This window comes from Heterodontus francisci, chromosome 2 (assembly GCF_036365525.1).
Source record: "Heterodontus francisci isolate sHetFra1 chromosome 2, sHetFra1.hap1, whole genome shotgun sequence".
NCBI classification, from domain to species: domain Eukaryota; kingdom Metazoa; phylum Chordata; class Chondrichthyes; order Heterodontiformes; family Heterodontidae; genus Heterodontus; species Heterodontus francisci.
Window position 1 is genome coordinate 195888273 of NC_090372.1, and position 12268 is coordinate 195900540.

General features: G+C 42.0%; 1 protein-coding gene across 1 annotated transcript in view; it reads right to left on the bottom strand.

Annotated features, from left to right (window-relative positions):
* The window catches only part of ube3c (ubiquitin protein ligase E3C), a 258339-nt gene that overhangs the window by 28329 nt on the left and 217742 nt on the right, over positions 1-12268 (bottom strand). Inside the window, exons 21-22 of the mRNA XM_068053400.1 lie at positions 7893-8081; positions 4315-4381 (exon numbers count right to left, since the gene is read on the bottom strand). Coding sequence (XP_067909501.1) covers positions 4315-4381; positions 7893-8081 — 256 coding nt within the window. The remainder of the gene's footprint in view (positions 1-4314; positions 4382-7892; positions 8082-12268) is intronic.

Here is a 12268-nt window from a genome sequence, read left to right on the forward strand (position 1 = left end):
TTAATCCATGGACATAAATCACTTGAAGGTTTCTTATTCTTTAACAATAAGTTGAACAAACAGGAAGGCAATTATAAAACTAAAACAAATTAAAAAAAACACATCTACTATCAAATTAGACTTCAACAAAACATAATAAATGTACTTAGTCACAAATTATGATAATTAACTGACAACTGATCTATAACCTCAAGTTTACATTACAAATTAAATAGTAACTTTTAGGTGTTTATTATTTCACCAAATTGAAGCACTAGGGCAATTTGCTTTGTTGCAATTAAAAGCAGCAGTGTTGACTATTAGGCCACAGTAATCTATTGACAAATTTTGTACATCAAGCTGGTTTAACTATGCATTAAACAATAAATAATATTGGGCCAGAACTCAGTTACACCAGAGGTACTCAACCTGTTGGCCAAGTCTCTTTAGGTGAGGTTTGTGAGAATAAGTTTTAATCTTTCTTACAAAGCTGGGGCTCCTTTCTCCCCCCCATTTCTTTCCCTGCCTTTGCATTTGCTTTAAAACTGTTAAATCTCGAACTTCTTCGAGTTCTGATGAAAAGTCATTGACTTAACACGTTCTCTCTCCATAGATATTACTCGACCTACTGAGTATTTCCTGCAATTTCAGAGTACCAAAATTCACAATGTTTTGCTTTTGATGCAAGGATGGAATACAGATGGGCCATGTAATGTAGAAAGCAAATTGAGTGCTTCTAGGCATTTTGTTTGAGAGTGTCTTTTCTGGATTGCATTATATGGTGATCCATAAAGGCGGGGCTAAAGTGACTGAGCAGTTGGCAGGAAAAAAGACAGAAGCGCAGGGAGAGAGCCAACTGCGAAACAGCCCTGACAACCAATTTTATCTGCAGCACCTGTGGAAGAGTCTGTCACTCTAGTATTGGCCTTTATAGCCACTCCAGGTGCTGCTCCACAAACCACTGACCACCTCCAGGGGCTTACACATTGTCTCCTGAGACAAGGAGGCCAAAGAAGATGATGATTATCTGGTGATCATGATAGATTTTGAGCATCACGTCATAATTAGCATTATGCGCGAGAGGGATTCATTTCCTTTTTTTAATTTGTTCTTGGAACGTTGTTGATGCCGACAAGCCCAGATTTAATGCCCAGCCCTGGTTCCCCCAAGAAAGTGCTTATCCCGATCTCATGAATCACTCGAGTCCTTATGATGATGGAACTGCACTTGATCCAATCCATTTCCTCATCTACATGCTTCCCTTTGGCAACATCATCAGCAGTTATTGCTTCTTGTGTCCTGCCCCATTCATGTCCTCCAACCCCACATCCTTATACACCACATTTGGGGTTGGGAGGGTGGAGGGGTTGATAAACTTCCCAAATCACAATTTTATGTACAGCCTTTGGCTCTCCACTCACCATAATAATTCTGTAGCCATTGATTTGCTCAATAATTCACTCACCTTAGCCTGTGATGCCCTTATTACCAGAACTATTACTGTCTCCCAATCTGATCATTCCCCCAGTATGGTCCCCATACTCACTTCAAGTCCAAGGGCACAGCTTTGAATGATCTGGCACACAACTAGCTTAGCCATCTATTACCAGATCAAGCTGGACCACATCGAGCACTACCAGGCTCTGCTCTCCTGTGCCAAAGCCACACACAAATCCAATCATTCTGGAAAGCAAAAATAACCCTGGGCTTCTTTTCTCCACTACCTACAGTCTCCTTAATCCCCTCCAACCTGTACCCTCTATAAGCCACAACTTGAGTACTGTGTGCAGTTCTGGTCACCTCATTACAGAAAGGATGCAATTGCTTGAGAGAGGGTACAGAGGAGATTTACGATGTTGCTGGGACTGGAAAAATGCAGCTCTGAGGAAAGATTGGATAGGCTGGGGCTGTTCTCCTTGGAACAGAGAAAGTTGAGGGGAGAGTGGCTATTGGTCGGCACAGACTCAGTGGGCCGAAGGGCCTGTTTTAGTGCTGTATCTCTCTATGACTCTATGTACAAAGTTGTGAGGGGCCTGGATATAATTGATGTGAAGGGCCTATTTACCTTAGCAGAGAGGACAGTGACTAGGGGGGCATAGATCTAAAGTGATTGGTAGAAGGATTAGAGGGGAGTTGAGGAAAAGCTTTTTCACCAGAGGGTGGTGGGGGTCTGGTACTGTCTGAAAGGGTAGTTGAGGCAGAAACCCTCAACTCATTCAAAAGATGCACTTCAAGTGCCATAATCTGCAGGGCTACGGACCAAATGCTGAAAGATGGGATTAGAATGGGTGGAACTTTTTCGGCTGGCACAGACACAATGGTCCAAGTGGCCTCTTTCTTTGTTGTAAACTTTATGATTCTATTCTGATTCTATGGTACACACACCTTCAATAAGTGTGGGGAGCTCTTAGCTTTCAAGATTGAGATTATCCATTCAGTTGCCTTGCTGTATTCTCTCCTGTTCCGCACCAAGGAACAAGACCCATCTTCTGCTCTCATGGTACCATTCCTACTGAACTGTTGACCACTCATCTTCGCTTCCTGGCACTCATGCTAGCTGTAAATGGTTGCTTCTCAAGTACTGTTGCCCTACTCCTTTCACCAATACCATCCCACTTCCCTACATGCACCAAAAATACCCTCTGCTTACAAACTACTGTCCATCTCCAATTCCTGTACCTCCCCTCCAATGTTCTTAAATGTATTGTCACCTCCCAAATCCATGCACATCTTTCCCACAACTCCATGTTTGAATCTTTCCAATCAGGTTACCAAACCAGCCAGAGCACTGAGACATCCTTAGTCAAAGTCAAAAGTTACATTCTCCGTGACTGAGAGGCATGGGGTCCTTCTCGACTCCATTGCAGCCTTTGATATGGTTGACATTGTCCTCTTCCAAAGCTTCTTCTTCAGTGTCTAGCTGAGTGTCACTGCCCTTTCTTGATTCTACTTGTACCTATGGTGACCTGATCCATATACCATACCTCCCTGCCTCGCCTAGTTACTAAACCCCAGTGGCATCTAAAGACATGTACATGGACGACACTCAGCTGGGCTTCCATCCACTCACCCAGCACCTCTAAGCTTGCTAATAAAACAATGTAGGCTTTGGGCACCTGAAGTCAATGTAAAATTCTCATCCTTATGTTCAAATCCATTCAAGGTCCTGTCCCTCTATTTTTATAACCGCTTACAATCTTCCAACTCTGAGAATTCTGCGGTCCTCCAACTCTGGGCTCAAGTGCATGTCCAACTTGCTTCGTCCCCATCACTGACAACTGTGCTTTCAGACATTTTGGCCCTGAATTGATATTCCCTCCTTAAATCTCTCTGCTTCTTCACCTCACTCTGATCCTCTAAGACCATTTGTAAAGCACATGGATTTAGTCAACTTTTCCAATATCGCCTTCTTTAGCCAGGTGCAATTTTTTCTCCGACTACAATTCTGTGAAGCGCCTTGAGATGTTTTTCTACATTCAAGGCACTATACATGTTTTTGTTGCTACCACCAGAACATCTCCAAAAATAGCTTCTTTTCCTGCCCCAGCAGCATTACTTCTGGAGCCCACCCAAGATTTATCCTACATTCCTCTTATGCTCATCTCCCTGCTTCCCCTTGGCGACCTCATCCGAAGACACAGGGCCACCTTCCACATGTTTGCTGACACCTAGCTCTACCGCTCCACTACCTTCCTTGATCCGTCTGACCTCTCTTTCCAACATCCAGTTCTCAATGAACAGCAATTTCCTCCAATTAAATATTGAAAAGACCAAAGCCATCACCACCAAAACCAGGAAGAGATTGAAATACTGGATGGAAAAACTGTAATTTAAAAGATAACAATTTGTATTTATATGGCACCTTTGATGCAGAAAAGCATCCCGAGGTGATTATAAATTGAGCCGAATTTGATGCTGAGCTAAAGAAGCAGAGATTAAGTAGGATGTCTAAAAGCTTGGTCATTATAATTGGTCACCAAGTACTGGAGGGCTCCACAAGACTCTGGAACTATACACCGTGAGTCAGAGTCTTCGGAGAGGAGGAGAAAAAACAGGAGATGTTTGGCCGGGTGGATGGGGTGTTGAAAAACAAACAATTGGCTTGCTTTCTTTCTGTACTACTTCATTTCTTCTCAGCAAGGATCATGTACCAGATCATTAGTGCACAGATTTAAGTGCTCAATGTACATAAATCTATAAGTTCTGCATCCACAATGCACTTCCTACAAACATCACACATCCCATGTTACATATCAGTGCATCCTCAGATTCACCTTGAGCGATGCCATGTAAAATCAACAATAACCCATAGCTCCAGATAAAAAATATCTGTACCTGAATAGTTTGTGAAGTTTTTGAGATCCTCCAGATCTATTGGTATTTGTGCTCCAGATATCAAAACCTGGTAATAGAATAAAATGGAGGCGATTAAAGGAAACATTTTTTAAAATTTGAAAATTTAAATAACTCTGTAATTGACAATAGACTCTTCATTTCCCTGAAAATTTTCTTAAGGAAAGAAAGAATTCCTTAGCTTATCACATTTGAAAAGTACTTGGACATTCGCTTGAAGTGCCGTAACCTACAGGGCTACAGACCAAAAGTTGGAAGTTGGGATTAGACTGGATAGCTCTGTTGGAGCCAGTATGGACACAATGGGCCGAATGGTATCCTTCTGTGCAGTAAATATTTCTATGTTTCTATGAAATGTATGGTAGTAATATCTTGCCAATATTATATTGCACTCTAAATTTCATTCCTCAATTTCCCTTTCTCCCTCTTGCTCACTATTCATCATTGACCAACATCCTGTAAAAGTGCTTTGAGACATCTTTCTTTATAGTAGGAGCATCATACAAATACAAGTTGCAGTGATCAGGCATATTATTGCAATTTTTAATAGCTACAATACACCTGACAATTTATATCATACTGTAAAAATAATCCTGAAGCATAAAAGAACCTGCAACTATAGCCCGGAACTAACAGGAAAAAAGTGGAAGCATTAGGTCATAAAACCATAACAAAAGTGAATGATTTCATCGACAGCTAATTAAGAGGCTTACGTGTTTGTGATTGAGGTCATCAGCTGGACCCCTTTATGGAAAGACTGACTTTATGGGCTGGATTTTAAAGCCCCTGCGCCATCGGGAACGTTGGCAGGGAGGGGACAATGAAGATTGGTGCAGCAGAAGTCCACCACTGACCCCGGTGGCAGCAGGCCCTGTGCCAATCTCGTGGCGGCCGCCCCGCTGCTCGGCGACGGGACCTCCATTTCAATATGTGAATTTACATATCTGAATTAATGAGGGTCCTGTCACCTCCTTAATGGCTGCACCAATCTTGATTCAGCCAGCTGACAATACCATGCCTTTGAATCCCCGTTCGCGGAAACGTAGCGCAACGCCTTAGGGGAGGAGGATTGTTTCTCTGTTGAGGGGTGGGGGGGTGGAGGAGAGAGTGAGGAGACATCACTGCAGATTGGTCGGGGGGTGGGTGATGGGAAGGGGTAAGGGGCAAAGGACTTTGGGGGGGGGGGGGGGAAAAGAGAGGGGAGGTCATTGGCACCAGACTTCATCGCTGGGGGGGGGGGGGGGCAGGTGCCACGGCCATGCAAGTGAGCTGCCGCATGTAAAATTGCGGCGGCTCCGTGATGTGGCAGCTGTGCCGCCGACTTTTAAAATGCAGCCCTATATATTAATTAATTAGACTTGGTCTTAAAACATGTAAAAGTTCATATTCAACTTCCATTATGGCTCTGTTGATAGGTGGAATATCCATTCTGGAAATCCACGATATAGACCCAAAATGTTCCAAGTTTGATCCTTGGCCTCCTAAAAATCCTGGATCATTTTATCCACTTGCCCTACCCCAGAGACTCAGACTGCTTACAACTACTCCATCCCCCACCCCACCACCACTGATCACAGATCTGGAATGCACTAAGGGTGGTGGAAGATTCAATAGTAACTTTCAGAAGGGAATTGGGTAAGCACTTGAAGGGGATAATTTTGCAGGGCTATGGGAAAAGGGCAGGGGAGTGGGACTAATTGGATTTCTCTTTCAAAGAGCCGCAGGCATAATAGGCCGAATGGCCTCCTTCTACAGTGCATCATTTTAAGAGGTCAACAATTGAACCTGGAATGTCCGTCATGCATATGCTCAGTTTCACACCACATGTTGCAGTTACTCAGTGAGCAATAGAAAAAATTTTAAATTCATAACCAAAATGGAGCTGAATCTTTTCTTGCAGTTATGTAATACAAGTATCCTGATTGGCATATTGAAGTATTATAAAATGCAGAAGAACATGCAATGTTACTCCAACATGTTTACCAGCCTTCGTTCATAGAATCACAGAAGGTGGTTATTCAGCCTATTGCTCCTGTGCCAGTTTTTTGGTTGAGCTATCCAATTAATCCTCATACCTTGCTCTTATCCACTAACCTTGTAAATCTCTTCTCTTCATGTATCCAATATTCTTTTGAATCTTACTATTGAATTTGCTTCACCCTTTCAGGCAACCCATACCAGATCATTACATCTTGCTGTGTAAAAAAACTGTTTCATATGCTAATATGTCCCATGTTGTCAACCCTTCCACCACTGGAAAGAGTTTCTCCTTATTGACCCTATCAAGATAATTCATGATTTTTAACACTTCTATCAAATCTCCTCTCAACTTTCTCTGCTCCATGAAAAGTTTCTAGAAAGCAGTTATTAACTAAATTAGTTGAGCTAAAACAATGCTAACAGAGTCATAGTCAGAGTCGTAGTCATAATGGAACAGTAGGCAGCCATTCGGCCCAGTGAGTCCATGCCAGCTCTCTGCAGAGCAATCCAATCAGTCCCATTGCCCAGCAAATTTAATTTCTCTCAAATGCCCATCCAATTTCCATTTGAAACCATTCATCGTCTCCGCTTCCACCACCCTCATAGGCAGCGGGTTCCAGGTTGTTACCACTCATTGCTTAAAAAAGTTCTTCCTTACATCCCCTCTGCATCACTTGCCTAAAACCTTAAATGTTAAATATTGCTGAGAAACTTTGAAACTCCTGTATCTAACTGTTGGAAGTAATTTAGGAACTGACATTAGAAAAGAACTACTGGACCAGAAAAAAACATACCCATCTTTAAAAATTAAATCTTTGGAAAAGCTGCTGAATTCAATTCTCAAACCATAAATGCTATTAAGTCTTAGTACTTTAGTTCTTGTAAAAGTGTAGCCAAAGTAATGGTGCTGTTGAATTATTCCTACAAAAGTAGGAAGTTTCCACACCATTACTGCTGGATTTTAGAAAACAGTATATAGGCTTGCATTCCTATAGCACTTTTCACGTACTTTTGAAGCAGCCAATTTGCGCACAATAACTTCCTACAAAAGTAATGAGACAATGACCAGATAATCTGTTTTTGTGATTTTGATTGAGGAATAAATATTGGCCATTACATCAGGGATAAATCCCCTGCTACTCTTCTAATAGTGCCATGGGATCTTTTGCATCGACTTGAGAGGGCAGACAGGGCTTCCGTTTAATGTCTCGACCAAAAGACGGCACCCCTGATAGTGTAGCAGCCCCTCAGTACTGCACTAGAAGATTAGCCTTGATTTTTGTGCTCAAGTCCTGGAATGGGTATTGAACTCAAAACCTTGTGACTCAGAGGCAAGAGTACTACCAACTGAGCTATGGCTGACACTTAGAATGTTAGGAGCTTGGATCACAAAGAAAAGTTATCAGGTAGATTTTTAATTCTTATTGAGATGTTTAATATTCCCTAAAAACCATAACAAAATACACTAACAAGTTTCTTCCATCTGACAGTGAATGAATGTCTTTGGTTTGAAGAGAGTCCTGATGGTGTAAGTAAAGAGACAATACAAAGGTACATATTATAGAAAGGACATAGTTTACCTGAAGCTCTTGTTGGTCAAACATCCTCAGCCACTCCAGGTTCACAACATTAGCCACCCCCTGTCGGAATGCAAGACAGTGTGGTCGGATCTGCTTGTTAAGCCTGTAGTCCGCAACAAGATGGATGTAAGCTATCCTGTTAGCACTGGTAACGGGAATATCCTTCCCACCTAGCTTCAGCTCCACAACCTAACATGCAAAAGTCTTTCAGTCAGAATACTGTAGCAATGTTTTAATTGACTCAATAATCATTTTAGAAACATACAGTTGCAGAAACTACCACTGCAGTCCATCTGGTCTCCATTGTCTGGAAATATCACATACTACAATACCTCTTATCCCTTTATTAAAATGTTTACAGAGGTTATCTGCTAAATTTTAAATTGATCAACTTTATCTTCATCCTTGCCAGTTCCATTATTGAATCGTTCCAATCAGGTTTCCACCCCAACTACAGTACCAAAACTATTCTCAAAGTCACAAATGACATCTTATGGGACTGCGACAAAGGTAAACTATCCCTCCTAGTACTTCTTGACCTGTCTGCAGCCTTTGACACGGCTGACCACAGCATCCGTCTTCAATGCCTCTCCAGAGTTGTTCAGCTAGGTGGGGCTGCAATTGCCTGGTTTCATTCTCATCTATCCAGTCATAGCTGGAGAATCACCTGCAATGGTTTCTTTTCCCACTCCCACACTTACGTCTCATGTCCCCAAAGATCGATCCTTGGCCCCTTCCTATTTCTCATCTACATGCTACCTCTCGGCACAGTGGCGCAGTGGTTAGCACCGCAGCCTCACAGCTCCAGGGACCCGGGTTCGATTCCGGGTACTGCCTGTGTGGAGTTTGCAAATTCTCCCTGTGTCTGCATGGGTTTTCTCCGGGTGCTCCGGTTTCCTCCAACAAGCCAAAAGACTTGCAGGCTGATAGGTAAATTGGCCATTATAAATTGTCACTAGTATAGGTAGGTGGTAGGGAAATATAGGGACAGGTGGGGATGTTTGGTAGGAATATGGGATTAGTGTAGGATTAGTATAAATTGGTGGTTGATGTTCGGCACAGACTCGGTGGGCCGAAGGGCCTGTTTCAGTGCTGTATCTCTAATCTAATCTAAACCATCACCTGAAAACCCAGCCAATTTCAACATGTGTGCTGACACCACCCAGCTCTACCAAGCTCTCCAAAGAACTCTGATTTAACCTCCCCTGCTATACAAAGCCTTTCTCAAGCAGCCAACCTCAGCAGAAGGTAGCTAAAACACATTCAGTATGTTGTCACGAATGGCCCATTTTCCCCTATGATTGGGACAGAGAAATCACCTCTGTACTCAATTGACATTTTAATTTTTGTCCTGTAAATCTTGCATAACCAAAACAACAAAATTACACATCATTAAGTAGAAACATTCAATAATTGAAGCACAATTCTTCTGGCAGCTACCAAAGTCAATTATCTCCCTTGATAGCTGTTTTGATGCCAAGTTACCAACTATGGGCTCAGATGACAAGTAAAATTAAAAATTCTATGCAGAAATTAAAAGGCTTGAGGTGGTGCTTCGCCTCTTTCAAAAAAGGGTAGATCAGAGAACCCCTTAGAGTATCCGTCCACATCTGGCTGTAAGATACACTGTGAACACCATGATTCAAATAGATTTTGGACTTCTACCATCACATAAGAGAACATAAGTCATTTTACAGATCAAATATTTGTTCCATGTGCCAGAGAGAAAATCTCATTCCTTACATAATAGCTATATACCCGGTGCAGACATGATGGGCCAAGTGGCCTCTTTCTGTTTCATAAACTCTCTATGATTCTATGATACAACTTGCGACAGGTAGACTTGAGGAATCTTTGGGAAGTTAATTTATCCTTTCATTTGATAACTTTTCAACTTGAAGTTGATACAAGAGGGATATTTAAAATTCACTTCAGAAAAATTGTCAAATGTGGATCTTGTATTTAAAATTACCAACTTTTTTGTAGCTTTGTTCTGCTAAGTAAATAATTTCACAGACTTGTTGCTTATCTCAACACTGGGACATTATAGTCATCATGCAAAAAGAATTATTTTCAAGAACATAAACAGGAGTAGGCCATTTGGCTCCTCCAGCCTACTCCACCATTCGATATCATGGCTGATCTTACAGTGGTCTTAATTCCGCTTTCCTACCTATCCCCCCATAACCCTCAACTCCTTTGTAAATCAAAAATCTGTCTAGCTCAGCCTTGAATATATTCAATGGCCCAGGTTCTACTCCTCGCTCAGGAAGAGAATTGCAAAGATTAACGACCCTCAGAGAAGAAATTCCTCATCTCCTTAAAAGGGAAACCTCTTATTTTGAAACTGCACCCTGCTAGTTCTACATTCCCTCATGAGGGGAAACATCCTCTCAGCATCTACCCTGTCAAGCCCCCTCAGAATCTTGTGCGTTTCGGGGGATCACCTCATTCTTCTAAAATCCAATGAGTGTAGGCCCAACCTGCTCAACCTTCCCTCATAAGGCAACCCATTCATCCCAGGAACTAACCTAGTGAAGCTCTCTGAATTGCCTCCAATGCAGGTATATCACTCCTTCAATAAGGAGACCAAAAATGTACACAGTTCTCTACGTGTGGTCTCACCAATGCCCTGTACAGTTGTAGCAAGACTCCTCTACTCTTATACTTCATCCCCCTTACAACGAAGGCCAGCATTCCATTTGCCTTATTAATTACTTGCTGTACCCACATGCTAACTTTTTGCGATTCATGTACGAGGACACCCAGATCCCTCGACCACCATATTTTGCAGTCTCCATTTAAATAACATTCTGCTTTTCTATTCTTCCCAAAGTGGACAACCTCACCTTTTCCCACATTACACTCCATCTGCCAAGTTTTTTGCCTGCTCACCTAACCTATCTATATCCCTTTGCAGATTCTGTTCTCTTCACAACTTGCTTTCCTACCTGTCTTTGTAACGGCAGCAAATTTGGTTGCAATACACACCATCCCTTCATCCAACTCATTAATATAGATTGTTATAGATCGAACCCATCTGGTTAACTAATGCCCTTTAGGGAAGGAAATCTGCTGTCCTTACCTGGTCTGGCCTACATGCGACTCCAAACCCGCAGCAATGCAGTTGACTCTTAACTGCCCTCTGAAACGGCCTAGGAAGCCATTCAGTTGTTCAGGGCAATTAGGATTGGCAACAAATGCTGGCCTTGCCAGTGTCGCCCACATTGCATGAAAGAATAAAACAAAGTGGAGGCCACAGCACTGATCCCTGTGGCACCCCACTAGCTAGTTAGCCATCCTGAAAGTGACCCATTTGTCACAACTCTATTTCCTGTTAGTTAGCCAAACCTCTATCCATGCTAATATATTACCCCCAACACCATGAACTCTCAGCTTGTGCAGTAACCTTTTACGTGGCACCTCACCGAATACCTTTTAGAAGTCCAAATACACTACATCTACTGGTTTGCCTTTATCCACCCTGCTTGTTACATCCCAAAGAGCTCCAATAAATTTGTCAAACACAATTTTCCTTGAACAAAACCATGTTGACTCTGCTTGATTGTATTATGATTTTCTAAAGGTATTGCTACTACTTTCTTAATAATGGATTCTAGCATTTTCCCAATGACGGATGTTAGGTTTTTTGTCACCACCCCACCTCTTGAATAGAGGTGTTACATTTGTTGTTTTCCAGTATCTGGGGAATTTTGGAAGATTACAACCAATGCATCCACTATCTCTGCAGCCACTTCTTTAAAGATCCTAGGATGCAGGCCATCAGGTCCAGCGGACTTAACAGTCTTTAGTCCCATTAGTTTTGCTGGTACTTTTTCTCTGGTGATAGTATTGTTTTAAGTTCCCCCCTACCATTTGCCCCTTGATTTTCTACTATTATTGGGATACTTCCTGTGTCTTCTTCCGTGAAGACAGATAAAAAATACTTGTTCAAAGCCTTGGCCGTTTCCTTGTTTCCCCATTAATTCCCCAGTCTCATTCCCTAAGGGACCAACGTTTACTTCAGCTACTCGCTTCCTTTTCATATACTCGCGGAAGTCTGTTTTTATATTGCTTGCTAGTTTACTCTCATATTCTAATTTCTCCCTCTATTATTTTTAGTCATCCTTTGCTGATTTCTAAAATGTTCCCAATCTTCTGGCCTACCACTAATCTTTACAGCATTCTATGCCTTTTCAATTTGACACCAGCCTTAACTTCCTTAACCACAGATGGTGCATCCTTCTCAATGGTATATATCTTTGTTAGAGTTAAGAAAGGGAGGGAATGGCAAAGCAATGGAGCACAGTATTTGAAATTTACTGATGAAACAAAAGTAGAGGATTTGGAAAGCAGCGAGGACTGCAAAACATTTC